We start from the raw sequence: 22867 nt of genomic DNA, 5'->3' as shown, positions 1-22867 counted from the left end.
CTTGGTTAATGATCAACTCAGTCATTTGAATGCGCTAAAGGAAAAAACTCAATGAAAGTGACTTTGCTTGTTAGAGTGCAAAGAGGGGATCCACTCAGAGCCATGCATTAAATGTACCAAGGTCCAAGTTGGAAACAACATTTAATCAACCATCACTAAGCATATGTGCCCAAGACACACAATGTACTGAATCCAAAGACCTACCTACAGCAGGTCCCTGGAGGACATGGATCAATAACCAAGGACTGCCAGTGACCACTCCCTAGACAGAAAACATGATCTCAGTTTGCTGCCATGCACTGTTTGATCCTTATCTACAAAGAAATGCTCTGCTCAGTCTCACTGCTTTATAAACAAGCACTTTTTAAAATTCATTTTTAAAATCAATTTCTTAAACTACTCCCCAGTGAGACATTTACTTCTGAACTCTCTGAAGATTACTATTACCACTCATGAAATCCAAATGATCCAGAACAGATGACCATGCTACGTAGAAATTTAAGCTGTGTACTCATGCCTCTGCCTTAAAAGCCAAACCCATTATGCTTCAACTTATAGGGCCATGAACTGAGCAACAATTGGAAACTGGCCACATCTGATCAGGCAGGACAGTGATAATGCTTCAGTGTCAGTGCCAGCCTTGCATTTTACCACTCCCCACATTTCAGCAAACCTTAGCCTGGCACTTCCCTTTTTTTGGGGACACCTGAGCTCATATCTTGCAGTATAACTACAATCAGCAGTTATTGTAGAATTGTTGTAGCAGTAAGATGCAAATCTGATTTTGTTAACTACAGCAACAGTCCAAAAAAGCAAAACAAGATCTAAAGTCAATTGATGTCCTATAACTGACAAGGGGTATTTACTATAAACATTTTTCAAATTTTTTTGCAGTCTTACACACCAGGAAGATCCCCAAGAACTCAGGAAACCATATGTAAACAGGGATTTCTCTGCTACTGAAACATGGCCGAGGCACTGACCACTACTTGGTCTGTAAGCTGTCAAGATCCACAGGAGCTCCACACAGGTTGCAACATGATTCAGATCACTGGCGTATACCCATATGGCACAAAGTGATACTCAAGTACAGAGGGCAGACCTCTACGACCAACATGAAAACAATACAGTGAGTGCCTCCCCATCCTGCCCAACTATTTCATCGAGATTTATAACAGTGTATGGACTTACTGTACAAGTCCATCATGCACGCTACACTGCATGCTGCTGCACAGTCCAATTGTATTACTCCAAGATCTAACTAAAGACTGCCTTGGGTTTATGCTAATGAATACAAGAGCTTAATGAGACAGCCTGAAGGCTACTTTATGGTTGCAAAATATTGTGATGGTCTCATTTTTTAAAATGACAAACTAAGAGACAAGCTTCCTGTCACACTTGCAAGACACTTAGGGCACAAAAGACAGACTTGGGACTACCTTTCACCTCTATTATACAGATGTACATTTTACATCTTAGTTACCTAAGACTCAACATAATATCTGAACTAACAACAGAACTACTGTCTTTTCAGCCACTAAGTTAACAAACAGAACAACTCAGCAACAATCACCCGTGTATGGGTAGAAAGATCTACTTACTTCCTTGCCACACCTGCTTGCTTTCCTCCCACAGGATTCCCCACCCTTCAACTAAACCAAGAAACATTCAGAGAAGGAAATATTTCACAAATGGTATCTCTCTGACCAGGTGCTCTCAGATGTATTTGGTTCTGTTCTTTCCTTCCAATAAAGTGAATTTAACATTCCTGAAGAGTACTAAATTTACAGCATAAGAGAGCCTTCACCACCCGGTCTTATCTATCAAGGCAGCATTAAAGCTGACCAACAGTTGAACCTCATGCTCTGGAAGGGGATGGAATGCACTTACACTTGACTTTACAGCTCATGTTTTTGAGGTTTAAGCTGCTGCCACCAATCTTCCACTTTATTTAGCAGGAAAAAACATTTTTTAGATGTTGCCGTTAAAAAAAAAGCAAATTCAAATTATCCCTCTGTAATTGCTCTGAAGTTGCATGGGAACTGCAACTAAAATGGAAGTTGTTTGATCTCAGTTGGGAAAGGGGGTGGGTGTCCTTCAGGTATATTGCATCTACTACTAAACCCCTGAAAATACTAAATGCTTTTAAGGTACTACAGGCCATCCTGGTCTAGTACTTCCTACCTAACCATCTCTTCAATATCTTTTAACACCATACCAGAAATTCATCTGTTTTTGTGCTATAGTTTTCTGGCCACTTGCTCTAGGCAGTAAAGTTATGTTAAAAGTTTGAAGCAGAGTGTTCATCTAAGCAATGCACCCAGCTGCTCAAACCAGTGATATACATGTGTCAGCTATAGACAGTATCTGAGCCACATCCAGTCAGCTGAAGACATGATGGTACAAAATGCCAAGAATAGCTGGAACACAGTCTTTTCTTTTGCAGAATTAACAACTTAGTAAAGCAGAGGACAGAGTGGTTTACATTTCTACTGGGGCAATAATGACACTATGGACTAGGACATTCTCCTTGCATCTAAAGAGAGAGAGAGAAAAAAAAAGGCTTTGCTCTTAAAACTTTCCTTTGCACACTGGATTAATTCTGCTGCCTTCACAAAAAGGAAGTGCTCACTTAGCCAAACTATTTGGCTAATCGACCGACACTCTTTTACCTGCTGATCTGATAGGATTACCCATGTTTCACTCTGCCATCTATCATCACTACTCTGAGTCCTGATGCCTCTCTCTTCTCAATTGCATTAATTAGAACACTGGGTAAAGATCATTTTACATAATGCTTACAGGTGACTACAACACAATCTGTACTGCTGGGATGACATTGTACATACAGCCTTTTAGAGAACACAGGGAGCTGCCACTCCTAAAACTGAGCAATACTGAACATGACCCAGCTGAACAAAAAGGCAAACCAAGAACTGGCTGAAATTATTAGCAGAGTCCTGCTAGCACTGTTTTAAAATTTAAAATAGTCCATCTGAAATAGCTCTTCTCTTTAAATGCCTGAACTTGATCTCCTATCTAAGAGCTCTGACTCACATTCCTCAGGAAAGAATACTTCTGCAACTTAAGAAAATGGATTTCCAGCAAGCATCTCTCAGGCCCCTTCCAGCTTTCTATGTTAGATATCCTTTCTGATGTTAACGGGCCTGATTTTAAGATGCTGGAAACTCCCAGTGAAATTAAAAGTGCATTTACTAACAAAAAACAGGAGACAAATGTATTTGCAGGTTTTCCCTAAGGTACTATGATAAATCCAGCTAGGCTGGTTGGAAGAATAGGCATCCACTGCATGCCAAAGACCACCTCATTGAAGAACAACAGGGAGCTGCTTCTGTGTTTCAGTCCAATTCCAAGACATACAGTGAGAAAACACTGAGGACCTGTGGGCAACAGCTCTGCACTAATAGTTCAAATGCTTGGCGATCCAACCCCAAAAGGAACCACCTCCTCCCTACCAACTAAGATTTTAATTTCCTCTGCTTCTATTGTCCAGCTGCCCATGTGATCCAGCTAAAGTAATTTATTTCTGATGAAGGAAGCAGTTCCTCCCCCGATTAATCTTTTGTTCTCCACCAACAGGGTCCTGGTTCTTCTGCACTGGTGGCGTAGGCAGCGAGCTCCAGTGCACCCTGTGGGCACACATGCTTAAGCGAGGAAAAGAGCTGAATGCGTTCAATCTTCCAGCTGAGATTCCGCAAACTCAGAAATGGAACAAGTGTACTGAGCCTTCTGAGCACAGTTTAAGGAGACTTTTAGCTGTAGAGGGACGTGATGGGAACCAGGGTCTTAAACTAAGGAAGCTTATTATAAAATTTTAAAATTCATCTTGTAGGGAGAAAAATTTCAGATTAACAGTTCTAAACTATAAAGAATTCTAGAGATGGTTATTTTACTCTCCATCAGCAGTATTTTACAATAGTGGTAAGAAAAGCCATTTCCATCATCTGTACTGCTTACACAATAGTACCCAATTCCATTTACATCCACCCCCTCACCATATTTTTCCCCTCTTCCTTGAAGAATAGTTTCTTAGCTGTAAGGAATAGCTATCCACTAGGGCTATGTGAAATTTTGGCAGCTGTTTCATTTTGGAGGCGTTTTGGTGACTGAAACACTGAATCCAAAACAAAATGGAAGGCTCCGAAAGAAAACGAAACCATCCAAAACATTTTAGATGTTTTGGAGGTGCCCCCTGGGGAAGAGTCCAGCACAGCCCTCCTTTGAAAGTGCTGGGAGGCTGGGGCTGGGCAGGGCAGCCGTGGGGGCTTCTCCTGCAGCTCCCCCACCAGCAGGGACAAAGACAGGCACAGCTGGATGAGCCGCAGGAGAAGTCCCCATGGCTGCCCTGCCCGGCCCCAGCCTCCCAGCCCTTTGAGAAAAAAAAAAAAAACTCACCGGCTGCAGCAGCAGCAATTGGGGCCTCTGAGAGCTCATGGCAGAGTCCCCCCATGCAGCCCAGGACAGTGGGGATCGCCCCACACCCCCCATTTGGCACCTGCCTCATGGCATGGGTGCATGGCTTGGCAGGGCGCTGTGCGCTGTCTGAGACCTGGGGCCACTGGGGCTGAGCAGTGCTGGGCTCCAGCTGGCACATAGTTCTGCCCCAGCTCCCAGTGTGAGGCCCCCTGCCAAGCCACATTGCGCCAGCACGATGTGACAGCTGCTGTATGGATGCCAGGCTGGGAGGGTGATCCCCACTGCCCCCTACTGCACAGGGGGGCTCTGCCACGAGTCCCCAGAGGGGCTCATCCCCATTGCTGCAGATGGTGAGTGTGGGGCTTTTTTTTTTTTTTTTTTTTTTTTTTCCTTTTGAAGTGCCAGGAGGTTGGGGCCAGGCAGGGCAGCCATGGGAGCTTCTCCTGCAGCTCTCCTTGCCTGGAGAGAGGCAGGCACAGCCAGAGGAGCCATGGGAGAACCTGTAGCCACCCAGCTGTGCCTGCCTCTCCCTGGCTGGTCCGAATCGCCGAAACAGCAATGAAACTCTGAGACAGATTCGGCCAAATCGAAACGGAACAATGATCCAAAACACCAAAACAAATCACTGTCCTCCAAAACAGCCAAATCCAAAACCAAAACGAAGCATAGCTGTTTCACACAGCCCTACTATCCACACTGGAAAACAAAGAAAAAGAAATAATTAGGCTTTGATGTCTTAAATCTTGAGCTGACAATAGGCACTTGAGAGAGGTGACATTACAACTGAAAAACTGGGCTAAACTTCCACTTATTTTCTCATGCAACATGCAAACTCCACGTTACCCTGATTATTTAATAGACCATTTGTTGTTCTGCTAACTAAATATTGGCCAAAATGTAATGCTCATTCTTTGGATTCACAGGCATTCATTTATCTAGAGTCCTAAAAGTTGTACAGTTGAACCACAAAACCAAAAGACACCCTACAACAAGGTAGAAAAACTACCACCCATGGGATAATTTAATGTGGCTCATGAAATCCAGATATTGATGGCAATCTGGCACCAAGAGGCTTCTCCAGTGACTGGGGAGATTTGCACGTGTGCAGTGGTTGGGTTGGAAATGCCAGCCCACCACAGGGCAAACAAGCAGTGTCATTTCAGCTTGCCAGCCTCTGCTCTACAAAATGCCACAACACATAGGGAGAATGGAAGACCATGCTTCTCTGTCACTGCAGTGCCTGTTTGTCAAAATATGCTCAGAGAATCCCAAGATGATCCTAAAAGATCCTCAAGCATGTTAGACAGTGTGCATGCACAGCTCACATACCCAACCCTGAGCAGCAGGCACCTGTGGCAATTGTACATATTATTTATGTTTCCTTGTTGTCCAGGAAGGCTTATCATTTACTTAAACTAAGGAAAACACTAGCACAAATATAGGCTTCTTTGGCCAGCACTGGCATAACAGGTATTTGTTTGCTTCTTCAGATAAAGGGGCAGAGGTCACTTAAATCATACAAAGCACCCCATCATTACATCATAAGTACCATAAAAAGAGACCATAGGAGGAAGATAATCACACATACTTGCATCATAATTACTCCCTTCTACCCAAGCTCCAAACTAAGAGATGATGACAGTCAAATACTTTTGGACCAAGAACAACCAGAAACAATCTACAAAACCATGTAAGCAAAGTGCAGTGGCATAGAAATTTCCAAGTCATAACCTTGTGGGGAAAAAAAAAAAGAAACAGTCCCAGCAGATCTGTGTAATGTCCACATGCAGGGGAGATTTCTGCAGTTCTGTCATTTTATAGAAGACATTGCACCAGAGCTCAAAAATAGTTCAACCCTTCTTAAGAGATTAATTTATGACCTCATTCTTTCAACACTTAAGTCTTTTGATACTCTAGGATCAATATTGACTGTAGAACTGGTTTTCCGTGTTTTAGGCGTCTTTGTACAGATTGCTCCAATTGGGGGTAGCCATTCCTCCTTCAAGTTTCATTTCTGCTAAGGTTGCTTCAGAAAATAAGGCATTAAGTCCTACACCCACCACCTCAGTTCAATTAGTGACTACCGCCTTTTGGCAGTTAAGGAATGCATATGCATGAAGGATGTAAGGATAGGGAGAAAAAAAACCTTTCCACTTTAAGTGAAATGAAATCTATGAAAGTGGCTGTTTTTCACTTAATAGAAAACTCTAAATCTTGACTATTAAGAAACACTTTTATTCATATGACCATAGCCTTAGTTCCTCTTAAAAGAGAGCTTGTTTGAACATCCCTTATTCCAAAGGCCAGATGGTGACTTATAACACTAGTTGAGGGTAATTGCTTTTTGAGACTGCAGAGCGAACCTAACAGAGAAATGTATCAACATTTTTAGAGCTTGTTACTGTAGTAATTTCTTGAGGGCTTAAAAATCTTGATTAGCCCTGAGCAAATGCAAGAACTTGCTTTAAATATCCCTGAACCTGCTTAACATTTGAAGAGGGAAAGAATTCTAACATTGCATAAATGCAACCAAATAATATTGTATCTCTTATTAAGCTAAATAAAGTATTCAAATGAGACTTTAAAAAAAAAAAAAAGAGACAGAAAAGATAAGGAACCACCTGAAGGAAAGAGAAAAATAACAAAACCAAAAAACCCCAACAGTTTTCAAGTAACCCCACCAACAGGGCTCCATCAAATTCATGTCTTCATCATGGCCCATATTTTATTCCTCTGCCTCCTACAAACACCCACATACAAGCACTCTTCTAGGAGTAGATTATAGCTCAACTCAGCAATTACACAGATGGAAAATGATGCCCTCTGTTCTGGAAACCTCAAAGAGTTGATGGGACAAGACTGACAGATACAACTGCTTCAGTGGTCAGAGAAATATCTGCTCGTTCATCTGTTAATATTCTAGCAAATAACAAGTGCAGACACTTGTCAAGAAACATTTCAGCCTGGCCCAGCCCCCGGAGAAGCGTGCCCTGCTGCACACACCAGTTGGACTCCGATCAGATTTTCAGTTCAGCTTCTAGGGCACAGTCAGCCCATTGTCAAATCTATTTGTTTTTCCCACATATGTTTTATTGAGGGAGGGGATCTAAGCAGCGACAGAGACTGCTGTGGACAAATATTTCATTTTTTAGTCAAGGCCTGATTCAGACAGATGCTCTGACAGATTCATAGAGGTCTGCAATTCAGCAGCCAGACCGTCTCCTCAAACAGCTGTGGACCATGTAATATGCTATCCAGTAACTCCTTGTCGCTAAGAAACCTCCCCACCAATTTCAGCCAGCATTTTGAGCTATTCGGCAGGAAGGCTTGATAAATGGTCTTCAGACATTTGGAAGGGCCCTACGATTTGTCAAACTGTGTGGAGGTATGCGTGTTACTTCATCTATTATGCATTTGGTTATGCAAGCAAAACTTTTCAATTCACTATTTTCTCAGGAACGGCTCTCAGATACTAACTTACCTACCATTGTCAATGCGTCTGCTCAGAGAAAGCAAGCAATGGGCTGTCTTGTGTGCAAGGGCTAAGGCCTTGCCTTCACGGCAACAGTTAATTTGGGTTCATGTGTTCAAGTTGCTCTGTCTCAGCTAGCTTGGCTCAAGTGACAGCAACCACAGAATAAATCACTCAAGCTGCCAGGTGTGGCAACTTGCTGCAATCTGAGGGCATTGCTAGCTCATAGGACACTGCCGCCTCAGCTGCTTTTCCCCTCCCTTCCATAAGCCATTGGCTAGCTTGCATTTGTGCGTACCATTTCACCCAAGTCAGATCTTTGCAAGCAGATGGGATTCTCTCTAGCGGTGACATTTGAGCTGTACATCAAGCTAACATGCTAGGAAGACCAGCCATTACACACAGGAGCAAGCCCTCTGTCCGGTCAATTTGCTTTAGACAGAACCAAAAATCTGAAAGGTGACTTACCACTTTCGATCAATCTGGCCATTGGCAACTCTCAGAGGTGTGCCAATCAGTTGCGTGTTTTCTTTATCAAATGGCTACTTCTGCAAGAGGAACAGGACTGGTATCCTCAAGTTGCTATACACAGGCAATACAAAATGCTTTCAGAAAATATGGCCAGGTTGACCTGACAACTTATGAGCATCACATGTGGTTAAAGTGTGGGAGCCAGAGCTGGTAGGACCCATTGGTTTTAAAAATACTTAGCCTGGTAACCAACAAGCCCCTTGAACAAACATATCAGTCGCCAAAATAAATTCTGGATAACTGTCTCATTTCTAATCACACCTCACTAACAAGGCCAGTGATCACTGCTAACCGAAACTGGATGCCAGATGAATATTAAAGAAAATGCCAAGTCCTTTCTTCCTCATCTTCCAACTATACTGCTATTAAAAAGAAAATGACCAGGACTTGGGTTTTGTTATCTGTTCTCTTATGAACATTTGCATCTTTTCAAAGAAGGGTCACTGTGCTTTTGCGCATCAATCTATTCCTCCAAAAGGAAAAAACAAAAAAGCAAACTTAGAATATGACCGTTCCTGCCTGCAGAGCACAGAAACAGCCTGGGAAAAAGCCAGACTGGTTTAGCAGAAGGGTGGTCTTACTTAGGACTTAGCTAGGACCCGACCCGTAAAGGCAACTAATCCAGAGCAAAGATGCCAACACTTGTAATATTTCCTTTGATCTCTGCTGGTAGGAAATTCCGATTGTTATTGCAATCCACCCCCACATAAGCATCTATTATAAAGTATGATGATATGCTACAAAGCAAACAACCATGAGCTGAAGAATATCATTACAAAAATAAAAGATGCATTTGTGTAAGCTACATTCCACTTGTAGTCTCTGTTTATAACCATTAAGGTCGTAAGTCTATTTGGCAAAGAACCATGATATACAATTTACCAGACCCCCAACTGGCATGTAAATGTGTAGTGGGGCTTATCTGTGAAGTTTTTGTCCTTAGAGAACTGCCTAGGCATATTCCTACCTTTAAACTCTCTGCAACTATAAACCTACATTCCCTATTCACAGCTAATTTCAGAGATTTCATAGATGTTAGGGCTGGAAGGGACCTTGAAGATCATCAAGTCCTGCCCCCTGCCCCAGGGGCAGGAAGTCAGCTAGGGTCAGAGGATCCCAGCAAGATAAACATCCAAATGTTTCTTGAATGAGTCCAGAGTAGGCACCTGCACCACTACTGGAGGGAGTCTATTCCAGGTCTTAGAGGCTTGGACAGTAAAGAAGTTTTTTCCTATGTCCACCTTAAAACAGTCTTGGAAGAGTTTAAGACCATTGGTCCTTGTTTTACCTTGGGGCGCTTTGGTGAACAGACGTTCTCCCAGATCCTGATGCACACCACTTATGGACTTAAAAGCAGCCACCAGGTCCCCCCGAGCCTGCGCTTTTCCAGGCTGAAGAGTCCCATGGCGCTCAGCCCCTCTTCATAAGGCCTATTCTCTTGCCCTCTGATCATGCACGTGGCTCTCCTCTGGACTCTCTCAAGCTTCTCCACATCCTTCTGGAATTATGGACCCCAGAATTGGACGCAGTACTCCAGCTGCGGCCTCACCAAGGCCGAGTACAGTGGGAGGATGACACCCTGAGATTTACTTGAGAAGTGTCTATGGATGCCAGCCAGAGTTTGGTTTGCTTTACCAGCTGCGACATTGCACTGGTGGCTCATGTTCATCTTGTGGTTCCCCACCCCTCCCCCTGAGGTGGAGTACCTGACATTTATCAGTATTGAACATCATCAGGTTTGTATCCGCCCACTTACTAAGCTTATCCAAGTCACTAGCCTGTCCTCAGGTGTGGACACTATGCCACAAAGTTGAGTGTCATCAGTGAACTTAGCCAGTGTGCTTCTCACACAAACATCCACATCATTGATAAAGATGTTAAAGAAAACCAGTCCAAGGACAGCCTGGGGGGATGCCAATGATCATGGAGCACCATAATGATTCGCTACCATCGACAACTACTCTCTGGGGCCAACCATGGAGCCAGTTTTCCAGCCATCGGACTGTGGTGTAGCTGAGGCCACAGTTGGCCAATTTTTCCATGAGGAGGTCATGGGACACAAGAACAAAGGCTTTTTTTAAAGTCCAGATATATGATGTTAATCTCTTTTCCCTTGTCTAGGTTAGATGTCACCTGGTCATAGAAGGAGATGAGATGGGTCAGGCAAGACCTACCTGTGAGAAACCCATGCTGGTGGTCCCTCAGGATGTTGCCCTCAGCCAGCTTATGAAGAAGGGTCTCTCTGATAAATTTTCTCTTACTGGGGATTGAGCTCAAGCTGATTGGCTGGTAATTCCTGGGATCTACTTTCCGTCCTTTCTTGAAGATGGGTACCACATTGGCCTTCTTCCAGTTTTCAGGTACTTCATCTGAGTACCAAGAGTTTTTGAATATTTTTGCCAATGGTTGGGCTATGACACCTGTTATAACAGTAATTAACTGTATTGGGTTGGGGAAGGGACCATTTTCTCCCACATCCACCCGTGCCCATCTTGTACAGCATTATCCTACTTGAAATAAGACTAATGTCTCATTAGAATCTGTCTATCCCCCTCTTAAAATGGATAGAAGAGGTCACTAAAATGTTCTGAGGTTCTCACTTGCCTTCCACACACTCAGGCTAGTCACAACTCTTGCAATACCTGCTGTTTTTGGGAGCAAAGTTATACAGAGGGAATTAACTCCAGTCTACACAAGGTACGAACAAGTTTTCTAGTTCAACCCTGCTGTTGCCAGCACCATCGGAAGGCAGCATCCACTAGCCAGCATCGTTTAGAATAAATTTGTGCCGAGATTAATGTCTGCACTACAGCATTAGCATTTACTCTTGCATTGACATTATCCAGCTGAAAGCTGGCAGAAGCTGGTGGCCGTCTACATTATAGTACTCCATGTTGCCAGGATTAGCAGACTTGCATCAGTGTTTGCAATGACTGGAAATTGTCAAGATCTTTTTCTGCAGCTGATAGTCTATTTTCATACTTGTTTTATCACTAAATCAGCTCTAACTAGCTTGGACTATCTAAACAGTCTATGTTCTGCAATTGGTAGCATTTGGATACCTACGGTACCAGTAGTTGATACCCTATTAAAATCATCTCCCAATGGATCTATGTAACATGATGTGCACTGAGCCATGAAGCATTGGTCAGGATTAAAACCAGTATTTTAGCCATTTGCCCCCAACTACACTATCCAGTCCAGGCATGTCAGAGATCAGCTCAGCAAGAACTATTAAAAACTTTCAAACATGTAGCATCAAAACTTGAGAATAAAGCCAAATCATTGAACATAGCATGTTAAAATAAGCAGATACTTCTCTATTCTTCTCTTCTTTACCCATAAAAGTTAGGCATGATCACACTGCACCTGTATATACATGTATGGATTAGGTATTAAATACTAGGAGGGGGGGTTTTCCCCCTATGCTAGATCAGTTAAGTCCTGCCTACTTTCTCCCCTGTCCTTCACTGAGAGCTTGCCAATGACAAAGACATGGATGTAAAAAGTGACTTTTTCATCTAGAAACAGATTCATCTTAGGAACGGAAAAGCACCAAATGGTCTAAAAAAAATTGATCCTGTATCAGTAAATGCATTTCTCAAGTCACAAAATGGAACACTGAAGCCAGCTGCTGTTCTATAATACTGACAGATGAGAAAAAACTGCAAGGCCTGCCCACTTTTGCCCAGGAGAGCATACAGTCACTTTATCATTAACTTACTGGGAGACATTTTTGTTTATGAGAAACTAATGAGTGATTTATCTGCACGTTACAAACTTCTCTAAGGATTTACCTCTTCAAGCTACAGCCAGATACAAAGAGAGACAAAAACAAGAGTTCAAACTGTTGACCATTCAGTTCTCTAGATTACCAAATACTGCTGCTTCCCTTCTTTATCCTACTGGGCAGAAGGATTATTGGCGTCTGAAAACCATGACCACCATTTCTGAGCCCATTTTAATTAGGGAGTCTCGCTCCAGGTTGGCATGTGTAGATATTCTTTTAAATAATAAGCATGAGATACTAGTAAATACCTGTTCATATTGAGGAAGTATATTACTTCCTTTAGACTTCAGGAAGTCTCATTTTAGATGGCATTCCTCTATACAACATTGTTTCTATCCCAGAATGACAGAGGCATATACTGTTAGAGTCTCATTACAACATTTATGTCTACAAAATGCAGATCAGCAGCATCTAGAAGGAAGGGCATGTTCAGAGACACAGAATGAGCAGAACTGGCGGAAAACTGACCCTTGTTGGACATGACTCAGTGTCATCTCTTACCTGTCTAGAGTCAAAAGTCAGTGATGCAGAAGTGATGTAGAAGAGACAAAACTGTTCAAAGTAGATATAGAAGGAAAAAAGGGCCCTAACAGAAGTGGGAAAGGAAGAATACAGAGTGCACACAGGCAGCACCATAGCAAATGCTGGTCTTTAACATTCAGAATTTACTATTACTTCCTTTAGAGACTATTCATATCATCTTACATAGCTCAGATAAGATGATTTCAAGTCTGTTTTGGCAGATAAGTATCAGTTCACCTCCCATAAGTATGGATCATGGGCGTTTTGTCTTCCTTTGCTAAAGGAAGCGTGGCCCTCTTCCTTTAATCTACTGCTCTGTTTTAATGACCTCTGCAGCAGCAGGACATTGGCTACCGTGGTCCCCCTGCTTTACCTGGGGCTGTATCACAGTTGACTGGTAGTTTTGCTAAGAGGTAGGCAATGGATTTGAAGAGGATGATTTGGATAGGGATGATTCTGCCCAAGGCAGAGGGGTGGATTAGATGGCATCTCGAGGTCCCTTCCAGCCCTGCTTCTCTGCAAATCTATGATCCCAAGTAAAATCAGCCAGAATGAATGAGGAGAAAGCACCAATGACCCAATTTGGGGCTTTAAGGAGAAGCAGTAAGATATCATGTTTGGAGAGGCTCATATGTCCATATGAAGTGCCTCAAAGGGTAAGGCTGCTTTAAAGCTTTGTAACACAGGCGTACAAATGTGGGAACCACCCCCCAACACAGTGCTTTACTTTCAGCTCTGTGCAGCCCCACCCTGAATGCAGCTCATGCCCGTTTGACCTGGCTTGCCCAACATCTGTATAGCTCACGTGATTCAGTGGGGCTTTTGGTGCTTTTATCTAACAGTTGATTGAATCAGCTATTAGATAAAAGTGCCAAATGTCCCACTGAAGCACAAGCTATACAGATGCTGGGTGAGCCGGGTCAAACAGATGTAATGCCTCTTCTGGTAAAGTGTTTAGTTCCCCCCCACCCTCTCCTCCCCACCTGTCAGCAGCCATAATAGTTAAACAAGTTCCATGTTATTCCACTTTAACTAAAGAGTATCACATATTTCAAATCAAACTTGCCCCTCCTCAAGCCAAAGTAGAGCCATATACAAGAGCCCTGCTTGGCAAATCTAAAACATTTCTTCTCAGGCCTTAAGCATATATACAAAACAAAATGGCAGGGACTAACTGGAAGAGGCATCCTTGAAGACAGTGCAATTTGTCTCCATTATTTTCTTTTTGTAACCCCAGCTAAAAAACATCTGGACAAAATCATGCCAAATAAAGCTGAACACTGTTTTGCTCCAGCATTTTGAGAGGGAATTCCCCAGCTAAACACAAAGAAACAGCAGCACTTTGAGGTTTTCCTGATGGAACGATAGAAATTATTAGCCCTTTAGTGATTTCCAAACAATTAAGAGATGGTAGATGGAACTAATCAAAACACTTGGAAAGGCCTAAAGAGAATGTGTGTAATGTAACAGAAGGTTTAAGACTAAAGCAAAGGGTACCCAAAACCAAGTGTGTAACTGGAACTTGGCATGGTCCAGATATTTGTTGAAACAAATTCAAAGCCATTAAGTATTCTGCCTTTACAATGAAAATTCAAGAACCTGATTTCAAACATGGGGGCTTTCTTATGATATTTAGAATTCCATGGAGAAATACTCGAGTTGACAGATTGCCTGGTTGCTATATGTTACATGACACACAAATGCCAACATGCACACCCAAACGCTGATTCTGCAATCCAAAATAGGCACCGTTTGAAAATTGGTCCGCGAAAGCCCAAATGCAATTTAAGAATCAGCAATAACACCAATTTTTCCTTCTGCAGCTTTTTCTAGTTGTGACTTCACAATTTAGTATGCAATTACACACTGCTGGGGCACTCACCAGGGTAGTTCTGAAGCACCTCACACACACCAGGTTAATTTAACCTGAGTAATAGAAAGATTAACTCTGTTTTACAGATGGAGATGAAAACAGAGGAATTAACATGACCTGCTGAAGGTCACATAGGATATATGTAGGAAAACTGGAAAATGATGCCAGCTTTTGGAGTCCCAGCCCTGCACCATCAGATCATGCCTTCCCTTTCCGGCTGGTCCTCAGTTTTCTCTGATAGTGTTTTCTACTCACTGGTGATGGTTTCATAAACTGAAAAAAATCTACATTTGTGCAGTCATGTTTGCTGTACCTAAATGACACTCCTTCTGATTTAGCTGGAGATTAACATTACTACTTTGTGACCTTAACAAAATTACTGAGTCATTTAAACACATCCTGCTGCATTCAATGAAGTAGCTTTATTTATTGATGTGTGAGACCATGTTGTATTACTGTACATGATTTTTATAGTCCTCCTTCAGTCACTACATTTCTGTTGCCATATCAGTCCATGACAAATGCCACACAATCTCACAGCATGTTATAAAGGCCAGCAGCAATCCCATTTTGTATATAGGGAAACTGAGGCACAGAAGTTGAAGGACTGGCTTAGAGCAATCCCAAAGACAAGCGGCAGAGTTAGGAACAGTACTCACGTTTCCCAAGTCTTGGCCAGTCCACATGAGACATAGTAGCCATGTTAGTCTGAAGTGAAGTAGAAGACAGGATAGATTTGGACCTTATAGATCAGTGGTTCTCAACTTTTTTTGTACCAGGACCCATTTGTAAACATTGACGGCCAGTCCCAACTTAGTGCCCCTCACTCATGACCTGCTGCCCCCTGCCCCCAGCCCGTGTGTGTGTGTCTGTGTAGGGCACAGGGGGGCCCCCAAGCAGCCCTTTGCAAGCTGGAACTCTGACAACCAGCAAGGGAAAAGCCACAGTTTCCTACGTTTTTCTCTTTTAAAGGACAATCCATTTTTTCAGATTTGTTCATGACCTTTTCATATATTCTTACGACCTGCTTTTGGGTTGCAACCCATAGGTTGAGAAACCCTGTTATGGTGTGTGTGTGTGTGGGGGGGGGGGGGGTCTGTGATATCACACATACACATGTTAGTCTATAAGGTGCAAATCCACCCCGTCTTCTACTTCATTTCAGACTAACATGGCTAACTATGTCTCATATGAACTGGCCAAGACTTGGAGACTTGATTCTGTTCCTGACTCTGCCACTTGTCTTTGGGATTGCTCTAGGCCTTATATATTCTACACAGAGTGCAAACTTTCACAGCTGCAGCTTTTGTTATCATATGAAGTGAGTTTCAATCCACGAAAGCTTGTGTTACATCTACTTTGGTTAGTCTGTAAGGTGCAAATCTACCCTGCCTTCTACAGTCCATATGAGAGAGTCTGATCCAGTCTGATTGTTTGGTATTAGCTATGCTTTTCCCTTTTATTTTGGGATTTCAAAAGCTGGGGTGAAAACCGAGCGCTTGAAATTTGTAAAGAAGTGCATTGGGATTAAAGCATCAAGAAACACTCCAAAGCATGTAAAGGAAAAAAAAAAAAAAAAAGGCAAGTCCTGTTTCTCAAGTGGTGTCTTTTCTCATTTCACACACTAGCTGGTTAAGTGTCACTTTCAAGTGAAGCAAAGGTGAGGACCAGGCAGACTCTGGTTAGGCTCGAGCTGAATGAATTTTGTACAAACCCTTTGCCACAATTAAGGCTAATTCGGTGTAATACACAGTATAGTCTGCCAGCATGGTAGAGGACAAGATGTGGTTAGACCAGGGAGTCAAGGAACAGGTTGCAACTTAGTATGACACTACACACAATGTTTGGTTTGGTTAGTTTAAGAAAAAGTGGAATTCAGATCAGTTTGAGGAAAATTTTAGTTCCAGGACAAACAGGGGTTAGATGCTGGGATCATCATTAACTAGATATAGTCAGTTTTGAAGGAAAAAACCGAATGCTTTATATTGCCTGTAGAGATTTGCTCTGCTCAGACGCACAGCCCCTGGCACGAAACTAGATAAACTATTAAAGGGAAAAAGTGGCAGGTTTCCTTCTTCACAGACACCTGAACTACTCAGTTCAGTATTTTGCAGATAATGATGAACTCCACAGAACTAAAAAAAACCTCCCAAAAAACCTGACCGGCTTATTGCAACATTATAGCCTTTCCCAACGGTCTGCAGGGAGCAAATTCTGACCTATTTTAGCTGCTGATTGCAGCATTTTTAAAATCTGAAACCTTCACATACACTTTGGAGGAGAAGAGTGTCAGATGTAAAAGCTGGGCTTAGTTTTAAATCAAAAGTTAATGGCTGCAATACATCTTTGTGGAGCCAGGTCCGACTGATCTAAATTATTAGATGCAAGAAAGACGGAGCTGCTATGTCTGCTCCGTGAGCTCAGCATCCTTATCTGAAGAGCACTACACAGCCTCATTTTATTCATGGGCTGATTTTTCCAAGTGGTTTTACAACTAAACTCGTTGGATTAATTCCAAATGACAAGAAATGCAAATTCCTGTGAATTAAACACTCTCCACTGAAATAACCCCTTAACACAGAAGGGCACACACACATAATTACTTTGCAGCAAAACCTTTCACAGCAACTCCTTTGTTCACAGAAAGCCTTGCTCAACACTTCAAGGTGAGGAGCGCAAGCTTTGCCCCTCTCTTTTTAGGTGGAGGGCTGGGGCTGGGGCACTTCTCTGCCTACTACCGGCTGTCTGACCTATACAAAGGTAATAGGTAAGTGACCACCCTGTCTGCTTTTGTCCAAGTCCACATGCTGGCAAAGCTGTTAATTAGCCTGCCTCTTTCCCCACCCCTCTCACCAGAGATTTAAACTGCAGGAGAAAGCTTCAGCCTCCCATGAATCTGTGGTGACAGGTCTGGCTTTAGGGGAGCAGAACCTGCTAATGGCCAGCCTGCCTTCAAACCTTTGTGTCTGAGAGAGGGAAGAACAAAAGGCAGAGCAGCTTCCTCCCACAGGCTCCCCCACCTCTGCCGGAGCAGAGATTCCTCTTCATCTGTCATGAGAAAAGGAGACACCCTGGATAGCATATGGCAAGGAGACGTCCGACCCACCTTTGAGAGCTGCCTCCTGAGGCTAAAGCGCTGAACCATGGTCACCCTCGGTCTTCAGACAAAGCGATCCACAAAGGGGAATGCGGGTGAAGAGAGACAGAAGAGTGACAGCTGCCTAAAACTGTCCGAAGCACCGCATCCTGCAGGCTGCCCGAGAGATGGATCCAAGGGATTCCCCTTGGAGTCTGGCAACTTAAAGCCACTTCATTGTTCTTTAGAGAGATCCTGTAAAACCGAGAGGCAGGCAGGGGAAGAGGGAGGGGCAGGCTCCTGGAGCTGCTCGCCCCGTGCCAAGCTTTTTTAGCACTTCCTGTGAGTCAGCTGTGAGGGGTCCAGACAGACGGACCATCCCCCTCCTCAGATTCATTAGCAGAGTGCTGCTGGGGAGCCACCTGAGCCTGCAGACTGGTGGCTCTGGTTATGGCAGGGTGGGGTTTGCTAGCATCTGCCTTAAAGTGCAGGAAGGAGGTTAACAAGCAGCCAGAAAAAAAAAAAAAAGGAAAAAGAAAGAGAGAAGCAGCAGAAAGCCTTGCAGAAATTAAATCGGAGGCGGCTCCCTGCAGTGGGTGTCTGCTCCCCCCCTGCCAAGGCAAGGACTGGCTCAGGGTGAAGAAAGGGTTACCCTGGCCGGGAGGAAGCGGCTCACTCCCACCCTTGGGCTCAGCTGCTCCAGGCTTTGTCTGCCACAACTGGCTCGAGACTTCCTCCTATTCACAGGGAGGGGCCGCACCTCAGGAATGAGCTCAGGTGCGGGATGCATGCCGCAGCCCTGACTTCAACTTTGCTGGGCTCAACCCACTTGGAGCCAACCCCAGGTGTTTGCTTTTGAGTGTTTAGCAAGCAGGAGAGTGATTAATAATTAAGGGGGAGGAGAGTAGCAGGTCATTGTGACTGGTGACAGGGAAACCCAACCACCACCACTGGGAGCAACAAAGGGCTTCAGTTCCACTGTGCACTACCAAGACGAATCAGCTTAACCCTCTCCTCCCCTTCTCATATCCTCAGGACCTATTTGCTGCCAAGGGATGCACACGCTCCCTCTCTCTCGAGGTGCAGAGTCAGGATTCATCCCCAGGCTGCTTGCTCTTGCCACATGCCCCCCACGCACCGCTGCCCTTTGGTGGGGGAGCCAGGAAGTGTGGGGCAGAATGCTGCAGCCCGGGGGTTTCAGAACATGCAACCGCAATGTGCTGAACTCTGGAAACCAGCTTCACACAGCAGCACACATACAAGGTATTTAGAAGCCCACTATGGTCAGACCAGGGCTTGGCACAACAGTCAGTACGGGAGTTAGAGTCCCTCTTGTTGGTCTCATTCACTTGGTGAAGATCCTTCCCCATACAAGAGCTACCTAAAAGCTCCCTTATGCCACACAATGCTCCAGACCTACTCCATGAGTAGCTCCACATGCTACAGAGACAACTACCTGCAAACCTCTGCATCATGCTTCATATCGCAACAGATCCTGACCCAGTGGAAACCTCTAGGCAATAGAAACATCAGAGCCAGCTAATTCAGCATTAATGCAGATGCTGTGGGTCAAATCCTGGCTCACTTAAATCAAAGGGACTTCTGCATGGACTGGCAGCCAGGATTTCATCCATTTTTCTCCCTCTCCCTGCTCCACCTTCCTTGTTTCTTCTAAGGTCCCTGGGACTAAAATGGATAAAGAACATCCAGTTACATTCAGCAGAAAGGCATTTTTTCTTCTCCCTGCCCATTATACACTTACAGCAGCAGCAAATTCATGTGTGAACAACAAAGAGAAAATACATCAGGGATGCTGTCATTCATCTGAATGCCTTGGTCAGTCAGGCTGTTAGATTTGTCCTTTCCCCACTGTATTTGTGCATGACAGACAGTCCTATCATTATGCAGAGAGGGTGCAGATTAAGACATGGATTACAGGTCTCCATTAGTTTGTTATAATACCCTGCACCTATGCCCTAAGAGGTCTAAAGAAATCATCAAGGGAGACTCACATTTCCAACTGCTCCATACAGACAAGGAGCCACGTCTTAATGGATCAATCTTAGACTTCTACTAGGATGCTGGGGGTGGGGAGGAAAGGAAATGAATGGAAAACCAAAATACAATCATCTCCCAAAGCATACTGGAAATAAATACATTTCTCACATAAGCCTAGCTCAGCATTTTCAATTTCAGACTTCTTAGAGTCTTAACCATAGAGCCCTTTTGCAATTGCCTTCTGCTAACTTAGTTCTCTGCTTTCATTTCCTCCTCCGCCATGCCCCACATTCTCCTGCTCTTGCTGTCGAGTGTTCCTCTATGCAGGCCCCTGTGCTAGAATTCCTGCCTTAACCTAATCTCTTTCCAAATGCATCTATGCTGGGAAGCTCTCCTACAATGAGCCACTGAAAAAGGATGAGACAAAATATTAGATAAATTAGCACACAAAATATTTTGTTTAAATACTACCCCGTTCTTCAACCCACGCCCCAAACAATGTAGGGCAACAGGGCTGTGCTGGGATGCAACCAGGACTCAAAGATTTATCGTCAGTGGAGACTACAGCCTGCAGGGGTGGAGAAGCAAAAAGTCTCTGTCAAGTTTTATTTCCCTGCTAGGAACCCTGGAGTAGGAATCCCAGGCTGGGGGGGGGGGGGAGGGGGGTAGTTGTGACTGGGACTTGGTGGCCCTCTGCTTGTAGCATCCCTGCAAGGTTGTCTCTGTAACAGAACACCTGTCAACTGCTGGGTTATGGTGGAGGGGAACTGCACAATGGGCAAGTAATAAAACAGAATGACCGTCAAGTTCATGTTCAATGTGAAGCCAATTAGCCCGTTAACTGTTCCTCCCACTCTGCATCTTGCGCATACACCTCTATGCAGCTGCTGGCAATGCAAGGTACTTGCGTGGCTTTCTAGATAAAGTCCTCTAAAGGAACAGTGTGAGGGGGAGTCTGCAGGAAGTCCCAGAGCAACCAACCCCCAAAAGGGAAAAAAAAGGGGTCTCCAACAGACATACAGTCTTGGGTAACCCCTGTCTCTGGGTACCACCACAGATTTTGGTAGTGTGGAAGCAAATATAGCCACGGGCTGTATGCAGATAAGGCATGCAGGGAAACTGAGGCATGTGCTGTGAGTGGGGTGGAGAGCAGCAGAGCAAGAAACTTCTGGCTTTCCAGGGCAGGGATTGCAAAAGCCGGGGAGTTCTTGGGAGAAGGGGGGGAAAGCACCCAGCCCGCTGGAAACTATAAGTTGGGGTCACATAGTCCTCCCCAGCACCTGGCAATCCAAGTCTTCCTTCCCCTCCAGAGGAATCCTGGGTAACTCAGGGCACTGACTCCTAGAAAGCATGACTGTCTGGATACTCTACCATCCCTGACGGCATTCTGGCAGCAGTGCAATCCCTAAAAGGTGAAGGTTATACTGAGAACCCTTAGCAGCACGTGTGAACACTTCCAGAGACAACTGTGAACTGGCTCCCAATCAGTGATATTCTTGGAGCAGTTCACATGTTATGTCGGTCTGTACTCTAACAGGGACGCTTCCCTGATTTTTCTTATAAAGTGTGAAAAAGTTTTAAAAAGTGACATTCCAACATCTGCATCTGGAACATCTTTTTAGTGTCTTAAGAATGAGCTAGGGAGTTTATTTGGTGTATTGTGTCTGAAGTGAAAAGTAGCTTCCTCCAACATGCCCACAGATCATTAGTTTTAAATTGAGAGAAATGGAAAATCCTGCCAATAGTAAAAAAAAAAAAAAAAAAAGGTGAGATGATCAGAAAGGCTTATGGTATGTGGTCACAGGTCTAGATTAGGATGCAGAAGAACAAGTTTGTGTGTGGAATGCACTTCCTGTGGGACTATAGGTGAATCACTTCATATCCACGCCTTTGTTCCCTGCCTGAAAAATGATGGTGATATTTCACAGCCTCACACAGGGGTTAGAAGGATAACTATGGACATAGTTATAACACAGGATGTCTGCTGGTGCTCAGGCACTATGGTGATGATGGCCACAGCTGAATACAATAGTCAACTGTGTCTGTAGAACTGTACTCTTGGATTGTAAATTTGTTAGTTTTTTTTAAAATGCAGGAGACATATTGTCCCTTTGTTTTAAATATTATTCACTACATCAATAGTGCTAGTTACACAATATCACACCTATTTAAAATTAAGTTCTTGCCCTATGAATTATAAATGCATAAGGAAATAGACCTGGCTAATTGCAACCAATGCCTTGGGAACTATTTTTCAAGTATTTCACACATTTTGCACAGTTGCCAGCTATTGTACAGATGACTACCTGAATATGGAAGCTCACAGTACTGTTTGGTTGCAATGAGTTTTGAGATGTCTGCTCAGCAAGACTATATAGTTTATCATTTTAGGTGGTGAATAAACAACACTTTGTTTTCAGTAACTGAAGTTTCTGATTGTCTCAATCCATATGCATATAGGCTACTAGACAGTGCATGTGCACACACTGTACAATTCAAAAAGCCACTTTCCATGTTTTGTAAAGAATGTAACAGTGCATATAAACATTATTTTCTTCCCTACCAAACACACATACAAAAGAGAGGTTTAAACATGACATTACTTTCTACCTAGAATGTCTCACCTGACCAGCTGCTTGGGAAGATTCACCATCCCTCTGTCATTCACTCACCTATTCAGTAAGTTAAGACACGTAGGTGGAATTTTGTATTTAAGAGATAGAGAACTAGATTTAAAATTAGATGCAACTTAAAAATCTCAAAGTTGCATGGCCACCAGAACTAAATTAACCATTAATGGGCACACTAAAAAAGAGGATTTTTATAAGCTATCTAAAAATTACTATTTGCTAATGAACAAGATTTTGCTCTACAGAATCATCGTTATGCACTGGGCTGAAGCTAAAGAAACAGGAGAAAGCTGCACTAGTCTGAAGTCAGGCAGAAGGCAGGTCAGGGTAGCACCTTGGAGTCTAACTGGTTCAGAGAGGCATAAGCCTTCACAGGCAATAGTCTACTTCATGAGATGCTATGAGTAGAGATCTAGCTAAGCTAATTTCATGAGGAGATTATAGGGGCTGGCTGCCATATTCATGGGCTGATCGGCAAGGACCCCTACACCTCTGATTGGCTGAGGGGCACTGGTAGCCCCACCCCTCACCACTGACA

The 22867-nt window shown here is 43.7% G+C and overlaps 1 protein-coding gene and 1 long non-coding RNA gene across 8 annotated transcripts in view; one reads left to right on the top strand and one right to left on the bottom strand.

The window, feature by feature from the left end:
* LOC149855873 (uncharacterized) overlaps positions 1–1082 on the top strand; it is a 97166-nt gene extending 96084 nt beyond the window's left edge. The window contains exon 3 of the long non-coding RNA XR_016438450.1: positions 895–1082. This is a non-coding gene — a long non-coding RNA (uncharacterized LOC149855873). The remainder of the gene's footprint in view (positions 1–894) is intronic.
* TMCC1 (transmembrane and coiled-coil domain family 1) overlaps positions 1–22867 on the bottom strand; it is a 169566-nt gene that overhangs the window by 65967 nt on the left and 80732 nt on the right. Inside the window, exon 1 of one of the 7 annotated variants that reach the window (XM_090021578.1) lies at positions 17732–18206. The exons of the other annotated variants lie outside the window; for them this stretch is intronic. Coding sequence (XP_089877704.1) covers positions 17732–17770 — 39 coding nt within the window. The 5' untranslated portion in view covers positions 17771–18206. Of the gene's footprint in view, positions 1–17731; positions 18207–22867 lie in introns of those variants that run through there. 7 annotated transcript variants of the gene reach the window in all.

The sequence above is a fragment of the Crocodylus siamensis genome, chromosome 11, assembly GCF_052110815.1.
Source record: "Crocodylus siamensis isolate JL-2025a chromosome 11, ASM5211081v1, whole genome shotgun sequence".
Taxonomy (NCBI): domain Eukaryota; kingdom Metazoa; phylum Chordata; order Crocodylia; family Crocodylidae; genus Crocodylus; species Crocodylus siamensis.
Note: the sequence above shows the minus strand (reverse complement) of the source record. Positions and strands in the feature narration are given on the sequence as shown.